The 26112-nt window shown below is 45.4% G+C and overlaps 1 protein-coding gene across 1 annotated transcript in view; it reads left to right on the top strand.

Moving 5' to 3' along the window:
- The window catches only part of SLC6A5 (solute carrier family 6 (neurotransmitter transporter), member 5), a 49212-nt gene extending 31412 nt beyond the window's left edge, over positions 1-17800 (top strand). Inside the window, exons 10-15 of the mRNA XM_004682978.2 lie at positions 2602-2714; positions 3393-3524; positions 4453-4552; positions 11085-11185; positions 15053-15220; positions 17645-17800. Of these exons, the coding sequence (XP_004683035.1) occupies positions 2602-2714; positions 3393-3524; positions 4453-4552; positions 11085-11185; positions 15053-15220; positions 17645-17800 (770 nt within the window). The remainder of the gene's footprint in view (positions 1-2601; positions 2715-3392; positions 3525-4452; positions 4553-11084; positions 11186-15052; positions 15221-17644) is intronic.
- Positions 17801-26112: the final 8312 nt, after the last annotated feature.

Raw genomic sequence — 26112 nt, 5'->3', positions numbered from 1 at the left:
TGCCCTGGGCACAGGGACGCAGGAGGCACATTCTAGAGAACACACCCAGCCCTCTGTGACAGGGGCTTCTCCTGGCTGCAGGTCTTGCCTGCTGCATTGACCAGCATCCCCGGTTGTATCATTGGCAGCTTTCTAGGATAAAAGAAGCTGTCACCTTAGTCTCTCTGCAAGTCCTTAGTCTCTCTACAGAGCCTCTTGGGACCCTTTTCCTGGGAAGCAGAACAATGGTCTATGTTTGCTGAGTTCTCACAGCCCTTGACTTATGTGTATCAACACATTTAATTCTCACAATATTTTTATTATTAGCTCCACTGAATGGATAAGGGAACGGAGGCCTTCTGGAAAGAACAAGTCTCCCTGTGGACCCACAACTGGTAGGACACAGAGGGGCCTGGCCTGCACTCCAGCCACTGGGCTGTACTGCATCCAGACAGTGGGGTGGGGCTGTGTACAGCCTCCTCAGCCAGGCTTCCAGACCTCAGCTAGGAAAACTTGCTCAAGCTCGATGATGCATCTTTTGGGGGGGGGGGAGGGACAAAAAACATTTAAACTCCACAAAATGCTATAAAAATGTATTTTTAAAATCCATTCCCAAGCCATCTTAGATAAATGGAGGTTGGTGAAAATGATGCCTTCACCTTGTACTTTAGGGAGGCAGCTGAAATGGAAGCAGGTCGAATATTTTGAAATCATTCTCCACCCTGAAAAAGCAGTTAAGGCCCAAAGGGCCAACTCCTGTTAAAGCCATCAGCCGGGGTCCTCCGGTGGCGGCCATTTCAAGACCTTCGTGTCCACTTTATGGGCCTACTGTGGCCAGCGTGCTGAACTGGCTGCCTCGGGTTCTGCATCGGAGACCTGTTTTGAACTGTGGTTTAATGCAGACTTCTCGTTTATGGCTCACATAGGGAACCTTCAGAGACTGTTCTACCGTCTGTTCAATAAACGCATAAAGCGGAGGTTTCTTAGGCATTGGAGGCTTTATATTTTAAATACCCCAAGGCCCTAAGCAACATTAGACACTAACAGCCTGATAAATTCCGGTTTAAGAAAGTCCCGTTATGTTTAAGTTATAAAAACTCCAGGTGCTGCGATTTCTGGTTTCCAGACATGCCCTGGCTGTGGATGTTGCTTACTCATCCCTGCCCATTATCATCTCCTTTTCTACCTACAAGGAAATTCTCAGCGGATGGGGCTTTAACCATCAGGGGTCACAGTAATCTTCCCCGGAGGCCAAGAGACAGACAGAAATGGCCCGATGAGAGCAGAAAAGGCTGCCCCTTAGACATCTCCCCTGAGACCTGGGGTAGTATACTTGTGATATTCAGAGTCAGAATCGCCAATCTGCACATTCGTTGTCCACTCATAATAAAAGCTAATATTCTGTGAGTGAGAATGAGGAGTGAGGCACTGGTCTTAGCACTCTACCTGAATTTCCCAATTTGTTTTTCATAACCACTCTTTGAGATACTGTTGACGTCCCAGCTTTATTTTTTTAAGATTTTATTTATTTATGCATATAAGAACTGGAAGCATACAAGAGGTGTGGGGGTTGAAAGGATTCATCAGAGACAGAGTGGGGAAAAGAACAGGCAGCCTGACAAAGTACACTGCTTAAGGGAGCAGCAGGTGGGACAGGAAGTCCACGATACCTCATGGATCACCTCGCTGGCCAGGAATTGAACTCATGCTGCAGTGGCTGAGGATAGTTTCATAGTGCTGTGCTTTAACCCAATATGCCACCAGGGAAGAACCAACATCCCTGCTTTAGAAAGCGGCATAATTGAGGTTTTGAAAAAAGAACTTTCTAGAATTATACAGCTGGTAAGCCCTAGAGGCTGAATTTGGGTCCAAATTTGTCTGATAATTAGAGCTCAAACTCTCTTAACCCTTTTACTGTACTTTATCACCTCCTTTTCTCCAACAAATTACTAGGTGACAGATATAACCCCATCTGTACCAGACCTTTGCAGGGCAAGATCCTATCAGCATTAGATGAATTCACATTTTATAGGTGATATCATTCTGGGCATGTTCTAACCTTTAGAGAAGGACTTCTGAACCTCAGCACTGCTGACATTTGGGTCAGATGATTCCTAGTTGTGCAAAGAATATTTCTTTGCTGCTTTGTGCTTTGAGGGATGCTTAGAGCACCCCTGGCCCCTACCCACTAGAGGTCAATGATCTGTCCTCCTTCTCACACCACCGACACCCCAGTTGTGAGAATCAAAAACATCTCCAGACTTTGCCAAATGTCCCCTAAGGGGTTGGAGGCAAAAATCACTCTTGATTGAGAACCATTGTTCAAAATGATAATTGCTAACACTCGCCAATACAACCATGGCACGCAGCTTGGCCTTGAACTCTGCGTTTCTGCCTGGACACAATTTTTGAGCCTTTCCTCTGAGTTCCCCCAGGTCTAACCCGAGTTCTCCTGTTCTTCTCTTCAAAGACCTTAGGTCTAGTCGGAAAAATGGATGGAAATCAGTCAAAACATAACAAATATAATAACTCAGAATCTCTTGGGGAGTGGATGCATGGGCTTCCAGGAAGAGGTGACTTGACCCTGAGCCTGTCTGCAATCATTTGTCTTGTTTCTTCCAGGGCCAGGCATTGCATTTGTGGTTTACCCAGAGGCCTTAACCAGGCTGCCCCTCTCTCCATTCTGGGCCATCATCTTTTTCCTGATGCTCCTCACTCTTGGACTTGACACGATGGTGAGCCCCTCAGCCTCCTTCTGAAGACTTTCCTCTCCTGGGCCCTGCATCCAGCAAGTGGCAGGGGCTTGAGGGTAGACCTCGCAGTTTCTGAGTATTTCCCAAAGTGACATAAGGATGGCTCAGTAACCTGGTACTTGACCCAAAGGAACAAACCTCCCTCGCTCTGTCCCCTCTTCCATTTTCCATGCCAAGGTTTAGCCTGTGTACATCCTGCTTTGATGTCATTTTGCCAAAGCAAATTCTGTGGGCTGAATAAGGGAGAATAATAAGAAGTCAATTTGAGGGAAATTGCCCTGGGGCTGAGACTAGTACAAATCATGCTGACAGGCACTTGGAGTTTAGTAGTTGGGTGCAAAGAGGGGTTTTCCTCAAGTTGAAGAGGAATTTACATCTCATGAATACAAAGTGGTGCTTAACTGCCTTCTGGATGAGAGAATATGAGTGCTGTCTCCCAGGGCTGGCAGCACAGTTTCTAGAGCTCATACCCTGCCCGGATTCCCTCACTGGCCTTGTGGGTCGGACCCCAGCAAGGCCTTTTAGCCTCATCAGAGGAATGCAGCCCTACAAACTGAACCTAGTCCTAGCACCTCTTTCCTGATGGGAAATACAGAAGTGTTTGGATCCTCCTGGGCTCTGCAGTCTGTGTCAGAGGCCTGACCACTAACTCTATTCCAGTTTGCAACAATCGAGACCATCGTGACCTCCATCTCGGATGAGTTCCCCAAGTACCTGCGCACTCACAAGCCGGTCTTCACACTGGGCTGCTGCATTTGCTTCTTCATCATGGGCTTTCCCATGATCACTCAGGTGAGCGGACACAGCTTGGAATCTGGGCAGGTGGGATGGCTGCTCCCTGCTTTCCTTCTACTGTGAGCTTTGCGACAACAGCCACTAGCAACATATGACACAGTGACACCATTGCCATTTCCAAGTAGAGGATGCCAGCTCATTAAGAGTTCTGACCACAGAGGGAAATATGTCACCTTGGCACCTAGTGACACTTCTAGCATCTTCATAATTGAGATGTATGCTACTTGAGCCAAGGAGGCAGGTGTGTCCTACTTTAAGAAAATGGAATGCCTGAAAATCCCAATCTGTAGACCAGAGGAGCTGCCAGTGCGCTGCTCATCACATGCAAGCCTCTGCATTCCTGCTAGTCCTGAGGCCTTTGGTAAACTGAGGTTAGCTCACTCAGGATATGTCTTGTTCTTGCTACCTCTGACCATGAGTGAGTCAATATTTCAGGATGGAGTGTCTTCATCTGTAAAATGAGGAATTGGAACGAGATGGTCCCTATGTCTCATGCAGTGTAGAGAGACTTACAGAGTGGTATAAAGTTGCATGGGGTTGGGTGAAGAGCACCAGCAACACATAAAGGTCATGTGAAGGTCAACCAGATAGGCACATTGGTTGTTTAAAGCAAAATCAAAGCTGTGCAGCACTTTCACGTATACATGTTTAGACACTGACCTTTGCCTGTTTAGAGTACTATGTCAGGTCATTTTTCTGTACTTGTTCTATTGATTATTTTAGAGTCTTCTGGGGGAGAGGTGCTGCTTTGCTAAGTGGCCAGCCTACAACTCACAGGTTACTGGGCCAGCTTCAGGTTTCTGCAGTCTCAAGGAGGGGAGACCTCAGCTTGCACCTGGCTCTCTTAGGCTAGAAGGACTGACTGTTTGAAGTGGAGAGAGCTGAGGGCCAGGCCTATTGATTTTGTTGCTTCTCTTTCTGTTAGGGTGGGATTTACATGTTTCAGCTTGTGGACACGTATGCGGCCTCCTACGCCCTCGTCATCATTGCCATCTTTGAGCTTGTGGGAATCTCATATGTATACGGTAAGGAAACACCAGTGCCTGCCGCTGGTGGTAGCACCGGCCAGGCATGCAGGGCAAGCTGACTTGACTTATTTACTAAGACAACAAGCACTTATTCTCCCTTATTTAATAAGACAATGAGAGCTTATTCGCAGCTACTCAGGAAACATCAGAGAGTTGCACCTTTATTTCCGAACTTGTCTCTGGACCACCTTGATCCAGATTTAACAGAGAAACAAAAGGTGGCTGATGGTGATACCAAAAACTCATTGTATAGCACTCCTCTCATCAGTTCAAGGCCTGGAGTATGGTCTAACAAGGCGCTAGCCAGTACCTGGGGGTGTAGCCAGATTAGGGAGGAGGAGGCCACTTGTAGGTGTGAATTTACTTCCTGACCTTGCTAGCTTCTGTCTTCACATGGCTTGAGGGGTAGAATAACTTCACTGTGGGTTCCTGTGGTAAGAAAGAGACCACAGGACTCACAGTTCCTTAGGAAACTTTATTAGCCTCATAGGGGTCTCTTAGGTGAGATTTCCATCCCAGCTGTTGCCAGTCATAAATGCCCAGTTCCCTTACTTTAGTCCTGCCATCCCAGATCTATAATCAGTAGGGTCTTTATCAAGTATCAGTAGGGTCATTATCAAGAATCAGTGGGATCATTATCAAGAACAACAGGAATATTAACTTGGCTGATGGCACTTTTGTCCCTGGGGTAGAGTGTTTGGGCTTTGGGGGCTTCGCTCTGGGTGGGCTCCCAGGTTCTGGGAAGGCTAATGAGCTAAGCAAGCCCTGTGGGAGCAGAAGCACTGCTGACTTCTGTCTTGGAGTCTGCCTAGAGTTTCAGCCTGGAAGTCTGTCCCTACACAAAGTAGATAAGGCCTCTGGAGCAAGTGCCAAAGTGCCAGGAATATGTGAATATTCAATTGTGGCAGCTTCTTGTTTCCTCCACCTTGTGCCCTTTCCTTCTTCTAAGCTAACCAGTTACCTCTCTGTTGTCACAGGGCAAACATCATTAAAATAGAAGACTTTTAACATCTCAGTGTTTACAAGTTAACTAGAAGCTAAATAGCTTTCCCCTCTCACCCCTCCCAAGGACAGCTTTTTTGGTTCTGAAGGGAAAGATTAAAAAACTCTGAGTGTTCCAGGCCCTGGACTATGCTGAGCTTCCTGGGGACGCCTCAGGGGGTCACCTGATCTGTAAGTGGGCCACTGCTGGGCCAGCAGGGGGAACCAGGTCCACACCAAGCTGTGCTGCTCTCCGGTAGAACCAGATGTTCCTTGGCCAGATGTGGCTGCCCCCTCTGATTGGGTCTTGGCTGGAGTTCTAGGAAGTGAATATATTTGAAATAAGCTAGGGTATTTGTTAGCAATGAAAGGGAAAACCTGCACTGATACATAGTTTATTCTCCAAAGTACAGTGCACAGTTAAGTTCTTTTTGAGAAATAATCGACACATAGGACTATATTGGCTTCAGGAGTACATCGCAATGATGGTCTATTTGCATATATTTTGAATTGATCTCCATAAAAATTCTTGTTGTTGGGGGGGTGCTTCTCACAAATGCAGGGTTAACTCCAAGGAGTTGAATGTGAACCTGTGAAGAACAAAAATGAGCCCAGCGATTTGCTGACCTACCATCCCAACTACAGAATTTAAAAAATAAGCCAGTGAGTCCCAGATGTTCGTCTTCTCTTTTTTGGTTCCAATAATCTCTTGCCTCTAGATTCCAGAGATGTCATCTGGCCACTGAAATACGGCAGGGTTAACTTTTATGTTTTAACTTTCGATTGAAATAGCGGATTCAGGTTCTCAAGTCAACATTCTTCAAAGGCCGATCTCTGGGCTTGAGGTTTCATATTTTATCTTCTCTTCATTTTCTGCAATGAAACAAAACTTGTTTTTGCAGTCAGAAATAGAAGCTTTAAAATTTACCTCATGTGATAATAAATATGAGAATGAGAAAATCATTCACCTCGGAGCGGGGTTAGTTGCAAATGCTGTTGCTTTTACACAAAAGGTGAACAATGCTCCCTGGAACAGAGACTCATAGTAATCAGCGGATTTACTGCAGAGCTCCCTGTATCACATGCTATCCAGGTTTAAAAGTGACGCTCCTTGAGTCTGCCATGGGAACATTCCTGTTAGCCGACTTTTGCTGAAGTGGATTCCCTTTGAAAACAGTCTTTGAATTGTCCTGGTAGTCAAGAGGGCATGCTTTGGAGCTGGGGCGTGCAGTGCAAGGAAGCAGCCCCCCACCCTCCCTGCCCTCACGCTCTCTGCTTGGCTTTCCGTGGTGTATTTTCCTCTAGTGGCATTTGTGACTTGTCTGACTCTGTTTTGATTGTTGCCCATGGTGCCCCAGACTGCCTTTCTCTGCCTCCTTGTGAGGCATGCTGGGTTCTTACCAATTCTTGTGGTTGATCCTGAAAACCAACAAACAGACCCCAAAGAGTCTCCCTAGAACTCTACAAATGCAAGTTTCTTCTCGGGTCTCCAGGAGCCTCCTCCTTTGCTCCATCTTCACTTACATTCTTTGCAGAATGGCCCCGGCCACCTCTCAATCAGGGTGCCCGGGTGCCCAGGCTCCCTTGTCTGGGGCCCAGTGTGCAGAGACAGAGGCTTCCCGTCTGCCAACAACATTCCTGTTAGCAGACTTTCGCTCAAGTGCATTGATTCTTTTTGAAAACATTATTTCACTACAGCCTGGGTGAACGCCTTTGAGTTGCAGGCATTTATTAAGCACTTACTGTGTGCCTGCGTGCTGCAAGGAAAGTGGGAGGGCAGCAGTGGTTACTCGCCAGACTGCACCTTGCCCCGAGCTACCAGGGAGAGCGGACAACCTGCTGAACTCTTGGCAAAGAGGTCAGCACTGAGCCAAGCTTCCCTGGCTAGGAGCACCTTTGCTGCCTAGACATAAAGGAGGGCCAGACTAGTTGAAATCTTGAAAGGTGGCACCTCACAGAGACACAATAAAGACTGAGACTCAGTGAGTGTGAAGTTATGCTAACGAAGGTGGGGAAACTTGAGCCAATGCCTAGAATTCTGGTGCTCCGGGAATGGCCTTTCTAGTAACTGGCAATAATTTGAGGTATACCAGGACTCGAGGCATAATGTCTGGGACCTAGTGGAAATCATAGAAGTGGAAAAGTTTGGAGATTCAAGCTGTCACAGGACAGCTTTAATCCAGGCTTGGGCCCCGTGCAGCCACTGGAGCCTGGTTCTGGCCACACCACAGGGAGAGCAGCTCCCTTCTTCACCCCCAAGCCATCTCCAGGCCAAAGGCCAGTGTGGTCTGTAAAGACAAGAGCCACAAAGCTGCCCAGGTGATAGTGATGGTTTGGGGGTTGAAGTAAGTCTGTGACTTCCCACCTTGTGATTGGCTGGGTACAAGAAAACTTGTTGTGGGCTGATTCCTAAACTGTAGAATCTGTTTCTGGAGTCTGTAAGAGTGGCCATGAGTTTGCCACCTTTTGGTGTGTGTGTCCTCCTGCCTTTCTGTTAACTCAGACTAGCTTTCCAGAAGCAGTTGTTCAGATCCCTTTTGGGGTCCCGACTCCTTACCCTCTGGGCACAAAACCATGCCGCAGGCAAGCCTCCACGTGCCTGCTCTGGCTCCATAGGCTGTTCCTTTACTAAGAGTTAGGCTCTGAAAGTAAGAGAGATTGGAGTCTGTGGAAAGGATAGGGAAGACAGAGCAAGTCATATGGACCAAGCCTGAAGGGACCGTAGGCTTTGAGTCAGGAAGGGGTGCTGGTGGGGGTGGCGTAAGTCAGGGAGGGGGGACAGGAGCTGGAGCCAGCAGGGAAGCAGCTGGACACAGTGACCCGGCAGGACGCAGGAGGCTTCCTGGTAGCTCCTAGCTCCCTCTGTGGTCAGCCCGCTCATGGCCAGAGCTGTCTGAGCAGTCCCACACAGGACCAGGGGCCTGTCACGGCAGCGCCAGTGTCTAGACGCCTCAAGGAGACCCACAGGCGGAGGGCTTTCCAGGGCCCATGCCGCCTCGGGACCCAGCCTTTCTACTCTCAGGCCTGGGACCCCTTTTCTGTACCGAAGTGCCTCTTGCTGAAACTGGGTACCCATTACCCACCCCTTCTTGTAGCCCTGGGGCCAGAGTTGTCCCTCGGGGTGAGCTGAGCACGTTTACCACCATCCGCCTCTTCTCAGAGGATACTATCTAGATATCTTTCTCGGGCCTAACCTTAAGCATGATCACTGCTGTGATGTGTCCTGAAGGACATATCTGGGCTGAAGTATTGATACTGACAATAGAAATTTTCATATTTTTGTTAAGAACTGAGGCCCTCTTGAGGTTCTCAACTTTGACTCCTGTATCCTCCATTCTTTTCCTTCTCTCGTGCCCAGAGACTGTTCACCTGAAGGCATTTGCTAGCTCTAACTGGAAACACAAACCAATCCAAAGGCAGTCAGGTCACGACTCGGGGCCTGCTGCCTGGCCTGTGGACTCACAGTAGCCTAAGCCGGGTGGACTGACCCCTCCAGAAAGTCCCAGCACCCGCTAGGAGCAGCAAGGGCTGAGAAAGGGCTGTGCCTCCCCTAAAGCCACACGGTGAATTAGAGGCAGGAGCCAGCATCAGCTCGTGGACCCCAACCCTCTTTCCACTGTGCTGGTCTGTGGCCGGCCCCAATCACAGTTACCTTAAAGTAGGACAAGAAGCTTGGCTGCACAAAAAATGCTCAGTTGAGCAGACCTGCCTTTGGCGAATCCTCACCTTGTTCCCAGCACAGGTAATGCTGCGACCAACCCGAGGCTTGGCTGTGCTTCAAGGTGCTCTTGTCAGTGTATCCTGAGTTCACAGTCAAGGCTCTGACTGCCTTTCTGGTCTGGGCTTGCTGTTCATGGAGTAGAAGCAAATGCCAGGAGCTGAGGGCCATGAGAAGCCTCAGGATCAGTTCTTTTGGCGAAGGAGCTGGAATGAGATTTTGGGAGCAAGCTTTAAGATCAAAGGGTAACCTCCCGACAAGAAGAGAGCATGTCCAGGTGTGCCGATAGGTCCAGGTATCGTCACCCTTGGTAACCAGCACCCAGATCAAGATAGAGAACACTCTCAGGGGTATTTTTTCAAGAGGCTGAGAGGAGCTGTTCTGCTTTCCACCCAGCAGGTGACAGTCTTTGTTTTCACCCCACTATTCTTCCCTACCACATGGAGCGGAGAACAACAGAGTGAAGGGACAGATGGGGGGTTGTGGAGCACAGGGACCTCCTTGACTGGGTCCCCACCCCTCCCCCCAGGCTTCCTCCAGACCCTTCCCAGACCATGTCCTTTGTAATCAGAACGAGCCCTGCCCATCTTTTATTGCCTCCCTTGGCTCCCAGGTGTAAATAGATTGTTATAATTTTTTTCTTAAAGAAAACCTCGGCTTGCTCCCATGACACACACTGACATATCTGGGCTGAAGTGGGGGCAGGGGCAGTGGGCGGGCAAAGACAGTGGGTATCGGTATACACAGGAAGGTGATGGAAAAAGGTAAAAGATGGTAAGTGAAGTGAGGGAGAGGGGCCACAGAGACTAAATTTGCCTGTTCCTCAGGGACTAAGGAAACAGTACCCAGAGTCAGCTAGACGAGGCGGGTTCAGGCTGGGTTCTCCCACCTGAGGACACAGGTCTCAGATAAGAAGGGCAGAGGATATGTAGATTATTCAGGATGCAAGAGTGTTTCTGCCCTGCTTGCCTGAGGAGGACCCAACTTTCACACTCATATAACCCAGGTGATGAAGAAATGAGATGTAAACTGAGATGGATGCTGACAAAGAATCTTGAACCCTGGGCCTCTCGGGCCCCTTCAGTGTTGGAGCTGAGAAAGCCACACTTCTGATAAACTCAGGAAAGAATACAAGAAGCCCCCAATTCTAAAACATTCCCCAACAGCTTTTGTTTTCAAGGAGCTGTTTGAGAAGATTTCGGAACCAAGAAGCCTGTAGATGGCGGCTCTGGGTGGCTGTGAGTGTAGCTGTCTCCTCTGCTTGTTGGTTCAGTTAAGCTGACCAGTGGCCATAAAAACAGCAGGACTTTGCCTTCCATTAAGTGGCGATGGCTCTAGGAGTTTACACTGGCTTTTGCCTGCTGTTACTGGACACAGAACAAAGATAAACTGACTCATGCAAGGGTCTTCTTTTGGAGGGCCAAAGCCAATGTCAGCAATGCTCACCCTATGTATCCCAAGGCCTCCAGAGTGCATTCCACTTATGGGCCATGATCTTAATTGGCTTTGCCAGCATTGTTGCTCAGCACATAGGGTCACCTCCACAAAGAGCCTCCAAGTGACCGTGCTAGGCTGTGGTGGTCCTGAGATGCCCAGGCTGGGCTGTCTTTTCCATATTTGTGTGGGATGACATTTTTGAACATCACTGCAGAATATTTACTATTTCTTTAAATGTTCAATTTGCCCCAATCTCCCGCAGCAATTCCTTTGTCTGATGGTTTTCTGCAGAATGAGGGTCATTCCTAACCAATGGTTCAGGCACCTGTCTGCTGTCTCTCCCTCACACCTGCCACTGCTCCTAATGCTTAGTCTCTGCTCATCTAATTGCAGGCTTGCAAAGATTCTGTGAAGATATAGAGATGATGATTGGATTTCAGCCAAACATTTTCTGGAAAGTCTGCTGGGCATTTGTAACCCCAACCATTTTAACTGTAAGGATTGCATGTTTTATCCCATGGACAGCACCTTGCATGTGTACGTGGGAATTTATGTTTGACAATGGTGTATGCCTTTATATGAGCCTGGGAATCTGGCGGAGTGGGAATTATCTTATCTTTCAGATGACGAAACAGAGGTTCAGAGAGGTGAAACAACACATCTAAAAGTGTTTAGCCGATCAGGTGCAGAGGCGAGACTCCTGTAGAGGAGTTTTGTGCACAAAGCAGAACACTTCCCATTATATCAGACCCCTCATGAACAGAGCAGACATCAGTCACATTTCCCTCATGGAGACCAGTCCTGGCACCATTCAAAGTGCTTTAAATATATCACCTCATCTACCCCCGTTAGCTCTGTGAAGCTGACATTAGCTCTCTCTCTTTCAAAGAGGAGAAAACTGATGCCCAGAAGTTTTGGAATTCACTTGGGATTGTGTTACAGGGATTGATTAGCAACAGCCTGGGTTTGAACACAGTCAGTCTGACTCCAAAACTCTCGCTCTTTTCTATTTCTTAACACAGCCCTTTTAGGATAAATGTAGTATACATTGGATTTTTTATTGTTCATTTTTATTGTCCTTGAGGATTCTCTTAATTGCCTTTGAAGCCTGTGCATCATGTCCTCAAATGTGATGTTGACATTCTGAGATTATCTGACATTCATCTTCTTAAATACCAGAGCTCTGTACTCATTAGTAAACCTACATGCACTCCCTGCTCCCTTTGTATTGCCATCGACTGCCACCTTTGCCTTGTTCCACTTTTCAGGCACAGCAATTGACCAATACCCTGTTTTACCTCTTTTCTGCCTGGTTGCTTGTGGGTCTCATCCCATCAGGCTAAAGAAACTGACTGTAGTTCCTAATATAGCCAGCAGGTGGCAATAGAAACCAGATTAAAGATCCTTGTTTCACTACGGGTTACCAGCTTCTCAAAAGAAAAGCATGTTAGGAAAAAAGTAGAATTAAAAAAAAAATGTTTTAGGAAAAAAGTAGAATTAAAAAAATTGTTTTTGATGTCACAGAATGAGTTTTAATCAAAACCCCTCTGTGGTGTTCTCTGCATTGGCACAGATATCACACTCCCTTTTTAGAACCTGCAATTTGTCTGAAAGTCCCACCAGATTTAGGAAATGAGAGTGGAAAGGATTAAGGTAGATTTTTTTCATTCTCTTGAATTCAGGATTGAAATGAGTGTGAAGAACTCAGATTTTCCTAATTCAGGGGAAGAGAACCTAAGACTCTGACCTTGATGTCTCATCTCACCCTTCCCCCAGTCTCTACCTGGGATTTGTCCTGGGTAAAGTCAAAGTTCCTTTTAGATTTTGCCTACCTTTCCCTCCTGGGCAGAGTCCATTTAGAGAATTTTATTCTATTCTTCAGCAGTCTGTCACATGATAACAATCAGAGCTACTATTTGTTGACAACACTTTGAATATTAGCTTGTAAACTTCTTGCCGGGCTCTGTTGGGTGGGTGACCATCCTTCCTCCTTTTCATAGGCATGTGCCCTGAGGCTGGTAGCCTGAGGGACTTGCCTAAGGCCACCCATTATGTCTTGGGGGTAACCCAGATGAGGGTGGAGTCCAGGGCTATGTAGACTAAGAAGTGAACTGATGTCTGTCTACACTTAACCCAACGCTCTAACAAATTTCTAAGAGCCCAGTGCTGTTATTTCAAGTGGACTTTGGCCAATTTTGAGTTAAAATAATCCTAATTTTTATGAGCAAATGTGAGGGAAAAGGAATCCTAAAGAATTGTTGTATTTTTTTTTTTAGATAATTCTGCAACCATCCTGGATTTACTTGATTTCCATTATATAACTACTGTCAGAACCTGTGAAGGGCTCTCAGAGTAAATCCAGAACCAGATTAACCTTCTGTGTTGCTTAGGAGCAAAGGATGGTGAATTAGAATGGTCAACTCCATCATCATCATCATCATCAAGTGATGAGTCTCTCTAGGGGTCACCTTAGGCTGCCATCAGCTAAAGGCCAAGGTGGGCCTGACTCAGGGGTTAACTATCACCTTTGGTGGTCAGGCTACTCTGAACACAGGGCGGTTGCCAGTCTCAGTTGGGAAGTATGGGAAGTATGTAGTAAAGAACAAGTTGGCACAGGCAAATTTGATGTGATATTTGTGCCACTGAAAATGAGCATCAAAGGATCAGGCCAAACACTTACTTTTGCCATTTGCCCTTCAGTAAAATGTATATTTGTGGTGTGCTGAAATGAGTTAAGATTATGGGCTTAAATTACTTTGAAATCCCTGAAAATAAAATTGATCATTTTTATATGTGCCTTCATGGATTTATAGAGCTATAAATATTCTCCATGCAATTATTGTATACATAGTCAGATCACGTTACTAAATTATGCACACACATAAGCAGATGTATTGCTATTTATATAGAAAATGAATGGAGCGACTTACCATAATTACATTAGGCCGTACTTGCAATGGACTGGTTAATAAAGCTTATAACTCTAGGGGCAAACGCTTAAAAAGGAGCCTAGAGAGGGCATGTCTTTCCACAGGAGCAGCTTCTCGTTGTACTTCCCCCTACCCTGCCCTTCCCCCCCCCCCAACAACTGTCTTCAGACTCATGTTGCTTTAAATCAATACATCAAATTATTGTTGCATTGAAATCACCACTGGTTGCTTTGAGTCATCCTGTAGATGCCTTAGCTTTATATAACGCTCACACTTTCCCCAAACACATCATCCCTTGTCTTTCCTGGCATAATTCTCTCCAATCACTTTTGGATACTAATTTTTTGCTTTAGATAGGAGCGAGGCTGGCAGGAGGGCAGGATATTTTCCTGTTGTTGGAGGCAAGATGAATACAGGGAAGAAGGCAGTTTTCTCAGGGCAGTGCTCCCCGCAGCCTTGGCAACAGCTGCTTGACCCCCTGGTCTGCATGTCTGGTGTGACTCTCCTCAGCTCACGTGTTCCCTTGTTCCTCCTCAGCTGCACTAAACACATCTTTTGTGGGTCCTCACTGCTGTTGCCCAGCCAAAGCACAAGGTGGTGAGAGATTATGAGCAGAAACTAAGTCATGACCTCACTTAAAACCGAGGTGGGGACACTTGCGAAAATGCCAGGCCGTTCTCAGAAAGCCCTGTTCTGTACACAGTGTGAACTAGATCATTTCATAGCAGAGGAATCAGAGACACACAGGTCCCTCAGCTCACTGGGGTGCAGCCAGCCTGGCCTCCTGGTGTCAGATTGTCACCCACCACTTGTTGACAAGCGAGGCCCATTCACCTTGAGTCAGTGGAGAGGGGCCAGGCATCCATTTTTTTCGCCCCACAACTAATTACAGGGCCAACCTTCCTGCTCAGTCACTGTCTGGGGACACCCAGGTCTCACTCGCCAGCTTTGAAGGCAGCTCCTAGATGCGGGCCATCCCCCAGTCCAGGAGAGAGCAAAGTAGGGTCAATTCAATTTTTTAAAATAAAAATATTAAACTGAATGGACTTTTTGCCCTTGTAACAGAAGCTTGATTACCCATAATGGAAAGAATACACACCTTAAAACATACCCCACCTCACCTGTCGTTTTTTGGTATAAGTCCTTTAACATGCCTCTTCAGCTTGTCTGTGCCCCGATGTGTGTGCTCGCACGCACACACACACGCATACACACACACACTTACTCAGTTCCTGCAGGGTCAGTGGCTACACAGGTGTCATCTGTTTCTTCATTTGGAAAATGGGTTAAAAACCTCCCTTTAGGGTCCTTGTGGCATCAGGTGAGTTCATAGATACAGAAGTGCCGCACTGCGAGCAGGGTCCTCTCACTGCTGTGTGTGTGGATTCGCCTCGTCACCACCCTAACACATGTGCTTCTTTTTCTTTCTAGTTTATCCTTTGCTTCAGCTTTTACCAGTGGGAGCCCATGACCTACGGCTCTTACCGCTACCCCAACTGGTCCATGGTGCTCGGGTGGCTGATGCTTGCCTGCTCTGTGATCTGGATCCCAATTATGTTTGTGATAAAAATGCATCTGGCTCCTGGCAGATTTATTGAGGTAATTCTCTCCTTCCTTTTCCCTGCCATCTCCTCCCAAGGGAGAAGTTCTGTATATTAAAAAACAAAAGATTTGGTAAACTTATTCTAGAGGGAGCCTCGGTGATTAAGTGATTACAGTTGCCACCGTTTCTATTAAACCCATTTTTATTATGTATTATTCCTCTAATGGGGGGCTCCACCAATCCGCAGGCTCAGCTGTTATTATGCTATTCCTCAGTGCCATGGCAGCTCTGGGGAATAAATAATCACAATGTCTGCTCTCTCCTGGGGTTTCCTCTCCTCTCCCTTCATCCAGTTTAAATTCCAGTGTTGGTTTTAAGCACACATCAGGTCTCCCCTTTCCTGATGTTCTTCTCTGTCCAAGCCTCCACCTCCAAATGTTTATTGCCATTACATTTAAAATGATGGCTCTTTCCTGTCGCGCCTGTGCCAGGGTGGCTGAGGCTTCCAAGCTGACTGAAATGTCCCTGTCCCCATCGAGTATCATGAAGGGTCCAGGGCATGGCTGGTATCAAGTGAGACTTGACTCTCTTTGGTAAAGGTCAGTTACTCGCTGGAGTCACTTCTCATGCCTCCAGATCTCTCCCCACTCCAATACCAGAGTGGATGGGAAGGGGGTTGCCATGTGTTGAACCACCAGTGACATGTGACCAGGCTTTTGTCACAGAGAAGCTGTTTGCGCTATGTTAGTAGTAGTGTGTAAGGCTTGACAAGCCGGAAGTCTGGAGCATTGGCCACGTCAGTGCTGCTTGGGGTTGGGCTTAAGGACTGTTAGTATCACCACCTTCTGGGAACTGGATGGAAATGCAGAGATGGGGCTCCGGATTGTTTCCTCTGAACCAGAATCTGGTGGAAGTGGGACCCCAGAGTCTGTAGTTTAGCGAGCCCTGAGCGATTGTCAAGTTGGAGAGGCACTGGGCTAGAGGAAGAGAAGCACCTGCTGACAGAGAGCAGCTCTGTGGGGTTTCCTCTTGATCAGCCAGACTGTGGGAAAGAGAGGAGGTCCCCGATCACCCTTAGGAGTGAAGCGAGACAGCAATAATGTGTGAGCAGTGCAGGTAGCCTTTGTTTACACTGGACAACAGATGGGGTTAACAAAAAGAGATGTGCAAGTTTTCTTCCTGAAGCAGCATCAAGTTTTCAGCCTCCGGAAATTCTTTCTATTATTCCCTTGAGGTAAATGATGTGGTCTCTGGACTCCCAGGGACAGCTTGAAATTGCCTAGATGCTACCAGCTGACCCAGAAATCTCTTTTCCTCTGAACAGGAGCTAGGTTAGCTTTTGTTACTTTTGTCTTAGGCTAACATTCTCTAAAGTGATGAGTTGGCTATATAAATTTATTATGGTTGATTTGGGACACAAAGGTTGCAAATTGATGATTAAGGGGAGATTAAACTAACAGCTATAAGAAACAGCTTTACTTTAATAGGTAATAAACACATAATTGTTCCCTCTTAGGTAGTCAGAAATATATTTTTTCCCTTTTCTAGAAATGTGTCAGTCAAATTATGTTTTCTGTGCTAAGTTCCCATTATTTTTAGCTCCTATGCAAGGACCCACACTGTTGAACCAAGTCAGAAGCATGTATTTTTGTCAACAGATAATTAAAATCTCTGCTCACTCTTGGAATGTATCTTTGGGGTTGGGTTCTTTTTTTTTTTTTTCCCAGGCCATTTATATGCTTTTGGGAAATAGGCTAAACAAAATCCAATTATTTTAATATAGCAATCCACTGTTGAGACTATGGAACAAAAGCAATTGAGTACACATCCTTCCCAGACTGTTTGGCAGTGGAGAGAGAAGCTTGCAGATTCTCTTCATTTGGAGGGAGAAATGTATAATTAAAATCTGGATCCTTTTTCTTTTATTAACCTTGAGCAATTGTAATATTGCTTGCAGGGCGATGTAAATAGTTTTTTGTTTTTTTTTTAAAAAAGATTTATTTATTTATCCATACAGAACTGGGGTATAGACCAGAGGTGTGGGGCGGTGAGAGGCTTCACCAGAGACAGAGTGGGGAGCAGAACAGGCAGATCGATGAAGTACATTACTGAGGGGAGCAGTGGGCAGGTCAAGAGAGGTCTGCTGTGCCATGTGGGATCACCTCCAGGGAGGGCGGGGTTCAAACTCATGTGGAAGCGGCTTTAGCTTCTCAGTGCTGTGCTTTAACCTGCTGCGCCACCACGGAGGGCCTGATGTAAATAGTTTTAACTGAACCAAACTTAGTCTCTTCCTTTAACATCCCTGATTTAGGTAATTAAGTGAACTGACCTCCCTAGTTGCTTCTCATGATTGGGGAGCTCCTGGCTCAAGGGAGAGTTCTGGCAAACATGGCCACACACAATTTTAGGATTGGGTGGGTGGTGCCTAGGGAGGAAGGTCCATGCTTCTATGACCTTGTGTGTCTTTGGCTTCTTTGCAGAGGCTGAAATTGGTGTGCTCGCCGCAGCCAGACTGGGGTCCGTTCTTAGCACAGCATCGTGGGGAGCGTTATAAGAACATGATCGATCCCTTGGGAACCTCTTCCTTGGGACTCAAACTGCCAGTGAAGGATTTGGAACTGGGTACTCAGTGCTAGTGCAATAGTCTGGAATGGCCCAGACTTGATCCTGTTTTTTCCTCTCTGCCTTCCCCCACATGTTTTCCCTGGCTTTCTCCCCATTTTCCTTCTTTCTCCCCACATCTTGGTTCATACCTGTGCATGAGAGTGGTTACGTAGAAAAGTAGGACATAGTGTCGCATGCCGTAGTGAAGAGCTAGACAGACCACTTGAAGCACACCATTTGCCTGTGTCCATGGTGTCAGATTCTGGTAGGGTGGTCCCCTGAGCACACGCTTTACCCCGCAGAAGTGGCTCAACAAAGGAGAACTTTTGAGTCAAGTCACAAGGACAGATGAGTGACTCGGTTGATAGAGGAGTTGCGCTGTGTGCTGTCATCAGTAATGCCACTAAGGCACGTGTTGAGAGGTACAAGACCACTCACAGGACTCAACAGTGGTGGAGGCTTGAGTTGATCCACACGCTTTCAGACAGACACAGAGAGTTCAGAGTCCAACCCTTGGAGCATCAGATACGGTTTAGATTACAATGCTGGTATGTTTGGACACCAGGGAGTGGCTGAAGTTCACAGTTCCATTACAGTTGGGGCTCTGTTTCCTTCCTTTGGACCCAACATCTGTCTTGAGTGTGCGAGAGACTCAGATACTTACCCTCTGCAAGCTGCAGTACTTAGTGAGGAGTCTGTTGGTTCTCCTCCCTAGCTATTGTCTGTTATTTTTTTAATTTTTAATAACCATATTGAATTCTTCTAGTCATTCCCTCTGTGCAAGAAGCCATCATATAATTTGTGCCTAATTTTGTATTTTCATAGTAGCGTTCCATTCCAGTTTCAACATGACATTTAGCACTATGTTTCAATGTCATGGTCCTGGTTTTCTTCTCTTCTAAACTCTTTCTATAAGCTGTAGATACTTTGTCTCAACCTCTGGGAAAACAAGACTTACCCTGGTTCTGTCTATATATTATATATATAAGACACAAACTCTTAAAAGACAAAAACTTCTCAATTTTTACTCTTAACTTTTTCATTCACAGTAAATGCCAATTGTCATCATAGAGAATTCAAAGACATGGAGAGTTTAATAGAAATCAACCGTCATATTTACTGCGCTGATAATACATTTTAGTTCTCTGTATTTATAGACATTTCTGATAAATACAGCTTAGGTAAGTAGCAAGTGAGCTAATTAAGACTATAGCTTTTAAGACTACATTTAGCCAATTCGATTTTAAGACTTCCCAATTCAAAATAATCATAACCATGCACTAATGAGAGCAAATCATGTGTCTGCAGAGACTGGCAAAGCCGTAACCTTTACTATCTTCTTGTATCCTGACCATGCATATATGAAATTTTTAAAATGTGATATGTGTTCATGTAGTATGTACTTGTACTGGTGTTTTCTGTCCTTATAGATATCTTATGAATCTCTGTAGCGATGGGGAGCTTAGAATAGTATAGTCTGGGTTTTTTTTTCCCTTACAGTAATAATATCTAGATCTAAATTGTTTCCTTTAGGGGAGACCACTTCAATCATTTTCTTATTTGGCTATCTTACCGTTACAGGGTCTCAGACAAAGTTTTCAGTTCAAATCTTATATATTGATGTGACATTTTCATCCTGTTCAACCACAATGAAACAACAGACCTTAATGTAATTTTTTAAGTGACTTCACTTTTTTGTTGTTGAAGTGTCAACTCATTTTACTGAACTCTCCCTTTTCTATGGCAAATTTCATTGCCATCGCCAGTAGCAGTGTGAACTTCCAGTTTTCAAGAGCAGCCTGTGGAAATTTTTAGAAAACTAAACAAAGATAGGTTTTGAACTTTAGCTTTTCACCTCCTCTGTCTACAGTGCACTCTGTCCTCCCCACTTGTTCTCCTTTTCTGCCTATTTCCCCAAACTAGACACTGCAAGACTCTATCACAGACAAACCCTAAGCTTCCCCTAGACTTACTTTTAGGAAGCTGAGCTGTGGCCTCACAGCTTTCGGTGTTCCCAAAGTGATCTGTCTGCCATTCACAATGGTTTCCCCACGAAAGCCATATTGAAGAGAAAACCCCATTGCTGTAGCAGATTTCACTCAGTGGTACCAAAAAGTAGCCTCTTAGTCACAATCTGGTGAATGGAGAAGGACGAGAAGGAGTAACTTAAGCTTGGCCATGATCAGCAGCCATTGCAATTTGAAGGCTGGAGAAAAGAGCTTAGCTCAATTAACTTTGTCCCATGGGGCTGGTGTGTTTGCATCAGGAACTGAGTGGTTTTTGGCTTTCCTCTCTCGCCTGTTGGCTAAAACTCGAGTCTGATGCTGGATGCCAACTCAATTTCTGCTAATTATTGCTGCTGTGATTAAAAGAAGGGGGAGAAACCATGGATGCTGACGGGTTTGTTTCGTACGCGCTGAAAGTTCATTTAATTGTGAGAATGGAGAACTCCTCAGGAGCCTTGTGGGCTGCGGTTAGGGGCAGCTACTATGGGTTCACTGGGATTTGTCCAAGTCAGACTCAACAGCTGGATTTTGCCCCTATTTCTGCCATTTCAAAGCTTTCTTTAAAATTTGCTTAAAGGCAAAACAGTCTGAATTTATCTGGACATAGTCACCTGTAGTCCTGGTTTTGCCTGTTTCTGGCCATATCTGACTTGGAGCTCTCCTGGCCAGAAGTGTGTTGTCTTCGGCCTTGTCTCCTCCCGGAATGCACTGCACAGGCCCCACTGGACAGGCGCACTGAGGGAGGACACATAGAAGGCGGCGTGGGTATCTCCGTGCTGTTAAAAGACATAGTCGACTGGACGCAAAAAAGATGAATGAATAAAATGAACACCATTGTCATCAACTGCCACGGGAGAGTCCCCCTTCAAAGTGAGGGAAAAACCAAGTTGCCGAGGAAAGACTTTCAAGGGTTCACTGTGCAATGGTGGAGCTTTTTCCACTTGTGAGATGACTTTCTAGCACCAACAAATGTCAGCACCTGAGATGACTTTCTAGCACCAACAAATGTCAGCACCCCATTCAGAGAACAAAAGAAAAGCCATATGTTCCAAACGGTAACCCTGTCATATCCTTAAAGGAGAAAAAAGTGTATGTTTCTTACTATTGGTGTTGTGGCTTCTTATGCAAATGTCAGTCTTGCCTGTAGTAACTTTCAATCTCTTTAAGGCTGTGTGTTTGTCATGTACAAATGTGTCCAGTCTGTTTTTTTTTTTTCTTTTCCACTTCTCTTTATTTATTGCATGAAATCTGTGATCAATGCAAAAATCTCGATGACTTCAACGTCTTTGGAATTTCCATTGTGTGTATAGTATGTAAAAAATGCCATCAACGCGCATTCCCATGAGAGGCACTTTAAAAAATTTCAACACAATGACTTTTAAATGGATAAGACTTGTCTTTATGCTAGTGTTGTATTGGAGTTGAATTCCTCTTTGATTAAGTTCTGAATGTGTTCTCTACGTGTGCCTCAGTGCTTCCCAACAACCTTCACCTGTCAGCATGGTTTGCCCATGCCTAAAATTCAGATTTTCCTTTCCACTGTGTTCCCTTGACCATTGTCTTCCTCCCAGAGACTTGCACAATTGCTTAATGTTTGTGTGACGGCAAGATCACAACACTGCGGTTGCACCTGGATTTGGGTTTGTGACACTCGTGTGGGAGGCAGATGGCTTGAGTGAGGGCACACTATGTGGGAGCTTGTCTTGCAGAGACCATGAATGAACATTTCCTTTGGTTCACACTGGGCAGATCAGAAACAGCCTGCAGAAAACTTCCAGGCTGGGAGCAAAGGTGTAGGTGACTTAACCTTGATACTAAGTTCTCCATAAAGTGGCTCCAGCATCTGTAGAAGTAAAGTTTCCGATCTTCTCCAGATGTGGCTTCAATGGTACAGAAAGGTCACATAACTGTGAACTGTGGTCTCACCTCTGAGCAGCCTGCAGCCAAGGAGAGATGATTTCCAGGCTGGGTGCCTATCACTTCTGAAAAGCAAGAGGTGGCTTGATTTGCCTGCCATGGATTAAATACATCTTCAGGTAACCATTTGCCTTATAGGTGTATTTTATTGTTAGGGTGATACTTAATAGTTGACTAGGATCTATTTTGTCCTCGTTGTTTGGTCTTTTTTTGCACTTTATAATGGGCCTATCATAGAATAGGTTTATTCTTAAATTGCATACTTGGCTAATGTCTAAATGCAGGCATCTGATGTGGTCCTGTTGCCTATGAATAAATATATGTTCCCTAGTCAGGTCCTTATATTTTTTCATTAACTGTACATGAAGAAAATATATTATGTTACAGATGATGCATCATATATATCTTAGAGAGAACATATTATATACTGTGCATTATTCATTTAAGAAGTCATTATTCTTGAGGCCCTACCTCAAATTTTGTATTTATGTGTACAAACGCAATTTATTGTATTATATATTTGCCTATTATATACTGATATAAATTAGAATTTATCCTAATAATGTATGAGTTCACAAAGCCCTCAATAAATGTCAGTGTTTAAAACAATGATTACAGTATTGTGTCTGTTACAAACACATCACTACATTCTTTCTTTCTTAACAAATAGCCTTCAGATATGTTCAAGATTGATCTATTTCACTGGGAGAAACCTGGAACAGCAATGGAAAACTGCCTACCAGGGAAAACGAGCTATTGCCTTGTTGCAGAAACAAATACCAATTAAATTGTTATACTTTTAACCATCAAAAATATGCTATTGTTTGCTGAATTATTAATTACTTCTCATGGGGAAGGAGGGAGAGAAAACAGGTGGGGAGTGAGCATCAAAGTGAATCTGAACAGAGGGACAGAATGAGTTAAATTCTGGGGGGTATTTTAATGATAATTTTGGCAGTCTTCAACTTTATTTCAATTCAGCAAACATTGTATAGTTAGACCCCAGGCAAAACTAAATAAAAAATAAAGCAGTCCCAGATTTCAAGGCACTCAGAGCCTTGTGGAAACACTGCCCACATTAAACAAACACGCAGCAGTCGCTACCGTTGCTGCCTTTCAAGTGGATAGAGGCCCCAGGTTCCCTACCCAGAGGTGGGTCCTGAGCTCTGATGTCTAGCAGAGACCAGCAGCTGGGGCTTCTGTGTGGTCATGCTGTAGTGAGCATCACTGCGTCATCCTCAGATGGATACAGTACACCGGGGCTCAACCTCCATCTCTAGCGTCAGTGTTGACTGGGACAGGGCTGAGCTGGACCACTGTCAGAGGGAACAGAAATGCTCTTTGGCTCTGATGCTGAAAACCACAGCCACGTGTTCATCCGACGAGTAAGTGGCAGCCTGGACACACATATAGCAACGAGGCAGATAGGCACACAGAGTTGGCCATGGTACTCTGTTTCAGCAGACCATGCAGCGAGCACTAAACCCAGTGGAAGAGCCTCCTTTCAAAGAGGAAGATGAGAACTCCGCGCATGCGATCAGAGCCCGTCACTGACTCATCTTCTTTGATCTTCTTCCTGAGAGATTTTTGCTCAGTCCAATATTTTTTAAAAACTCATTTGAAAAACCCTCAAGCATAGGTAAAAGGGGGAAGGGGAGAAAAGAACAATGAGCCCCCAAGTTCACATACTCAATTTTAACAATCAACTCCTGTTTATGTTTGTTTCATCTATCTCTTTCTCCACCCTCAACCGAAGCTTTTTGTCTTTGGAGTATTTCAAAGTTGATGCAGATACCACAGAGTTTTACTTGAAAATGCTCTGTTGTGTTTTTAAGCCTCTCTAAAATAGCCTTTCCTTAGTGTAGACAATGATACAATATGGGAAACTTCAGAGCTCACAAACCCACAGCAGGAACAATCTACTACTGACCGGGCGCTGAAGACAGGACCCAGGGTTCGCCCGGGAGGCGCTGATGATGGTGTCTGCTGTGAAACCTCCCCTGGTGTCCTCTGTCCAAGCTCTTGTTTTCTTCTGCTCAGCAGTCACTCACCTGCCTGGATTTTGTGCTGAGCAGTGTGCTTTCTGCTCGCTTTGTCTCTGCTTTAGCTCCTGCTACCTAGACTCTTGTACCTGGAAGTCTGTCCTGCAGCCAGAGACTCAAAATCACAGCCCCACAGAAGCCCCAGGTCACTGACTCCAGCATCTCTGGTCCACAAATTCTTCTTCCACAGTCTGTTTTGTGGGAACCACATTTACAAAGATACCCATGAGCTGAGTAATTGCCATTTGAAAGATTTACCATCTGTAATTTCATGAAAGCTTTGATATTGCACATCATTTAACCCATTACAATTTCATTTTCCAGGAAACCTCACCAGACACTTGTAGGATTAGGAGAGAATAGTGACTGGAATGTGGTATAGATCTCCATCGAAACAGAATTACATTTTCATTATTCGTTGATCTAGTCACTGGTTTATTTTCACACTATACTCAGTCTCTTTATTTTTATGTTTCTAGTTCCTCAAAGTTCATGGCAAACAGTAGATACTTGATAAATGCATTTAAAAATATTTATTTATATATACAGAACTGGGATACAGGCCAGAGGTGAAGGGATGGTGAGAGGATTCACTAGAGACAAAGTGGGAAGTAGAACAGGCCAACTGAACTGACTAAGTACACTGCTGAGGGCCCGATAATACATTTTTTAATTGAACAAGAAGATAGTGAGGATTACTCTATATTAAGAGTAAAGCTCAGTGTTAAAATGTGGTGCAAAAAAAGGCCCTCCCTGGTGGCACAGCAGGTTAAAGCACAGCACAAAGAAGCTTAAGCCACTTCTGCATGAGTTCGATCCCCGCCTGCCCCGGAGGTGACCACATGGCGCGCAGACCTCTCCTGACCTGCCTGCTGCTCCCCTCAGCAGTGTACTACCTCTATCTGCCTGTTCTGCTCCCCACTCTGTCTCTGATGAATCCTCTCACCCTCCGCATCTCTGGCCTATATCCCAGTTCTGTGTGAATAAATAAATAAATCTTGAAAAAAAAATGTGCAAAAAAAAAATAATAATAAGACTGGCCTCTCAGAGCACTCAAGAGTAGGAGGCTTTAAGACAGGTAAATTGTCAAAACACAGTGGAAAGTTACAAGGGCCACAGAAGGATTTAGGAGAACATATGAGAGGGGAAGAAATTCCTTCTGGCTGAGAGGATTAGGCAGGACTTCATGAAATAGGGCACTGGTCCGCGGGAGCTCTGTGACTAGGAGGCGGGTTTTAGAACGGGCTGTCCAAGTAGATGAAAGCAAACGAACCATGTGTGGGTAAGACAGACAGACCATGTCAGGAGAGAGTGGATGGGTGAAGTTTGGAAGTATAATATGTGCCTGTGTGAAGTGAGAGCTGCGGCTGACAATGCAATTTAGTACTGAACAATCAAGTGCCCTCTATGCCTACTCAGTTCATTGGCCAAACCATAGGAAGCCATGGAAGGTTACTGAATAGTGGTGAGCTGAGACAGCTGTTTCCGGAGTAAGAGAAGAAGGCAAAAGAAACCAAGCTATCTAGACTGTCTTGGGTCCTTTGGGTCCCACCTCTAAGACCCCACCTGCCCCAGCACCTCCCCTGGGCTCTCAGACTTCATCAAGCTCCAGAAACTAACACAGCAACATCTGGATAAGCAAGACTCTCCAGGACCAGCTATGTCCCCAAAGAATAAGCATTAGCTTGGGTCTGAGTGCCAATTCTTTCCCTTATTAACACAGTCTCAGTTTTTTCAGTAAAACTGAAACAATTGTACCCATCTCACACAGCTGCTATCAAGATATAATAAAAATTTGCATATGAAATTCTAAAATGATACATAAATTTCGGATATTTACCATTACAGTCAGATCTGTGTCTTTAAAAAATTAGCCTAGTCTCAGTGTTAAGGATGGAGTGGAGTGAGGAGAAATTTGAGGCAAGAAGTTTGATTGTTTAAAAAAAAGGCCAGTGAAATCCAAGATATTAGGTCCAAACTGTAAAACATAGAGGTCCTTAGTTACTCCCGTGGTTGGGGTCATTTGGGATTATTTTTAAAAATCTGAGCAATCGAGCGTGGAGATATCACCAGTCAGTAGGAACAGACAAAGCAGTAAGCTGGGGTCTTGTCCTGGATGTTCTTGTTTGTTCAGATATTGCTGTGTTAGTTTCTGGAGGCTGGTGACATCTGAGACTTAGGAGAAGTGCGAAAACAGGTCGGGCCCAGAGGACTCAGGGTGTTACGAGGCAACCTTAGCGTGAAGTGGGTTGGCCCGACGGGTCCTCATCTGTGTGCTTAGAAGGGACTTGTAAGGAGACTCAGCTGCAGACACACACCAAAAAGTGTTTATTTAAAAAAAGGGGGAAATGGGCCCTCCCTGGTGGCGCAGTGGGTTAA

The sequence above is a fragment of the Condylura cristata genome, unplaced genomic scaffold (genome assembly GCF_000260355.1).
Source record: "Condylura cristata isolate star-nosed mole 26May11 unplaced genomic scaffold, ConCri1.0 scaffold00015, whole genome shotgun sequence".
In the NCBI taxonomy this organism is placed as follows: Eukaryota; Metazoa; Chordata; class Mammalia; order Eulipotyphla; family Talpidae; genus Condylura; species Condylura cristata.
The sequence above is the reverse complement of the archived record's forward strand: the minus strand, read 5'-3'. Positions and strand labels throughout refer to the sequence as shown.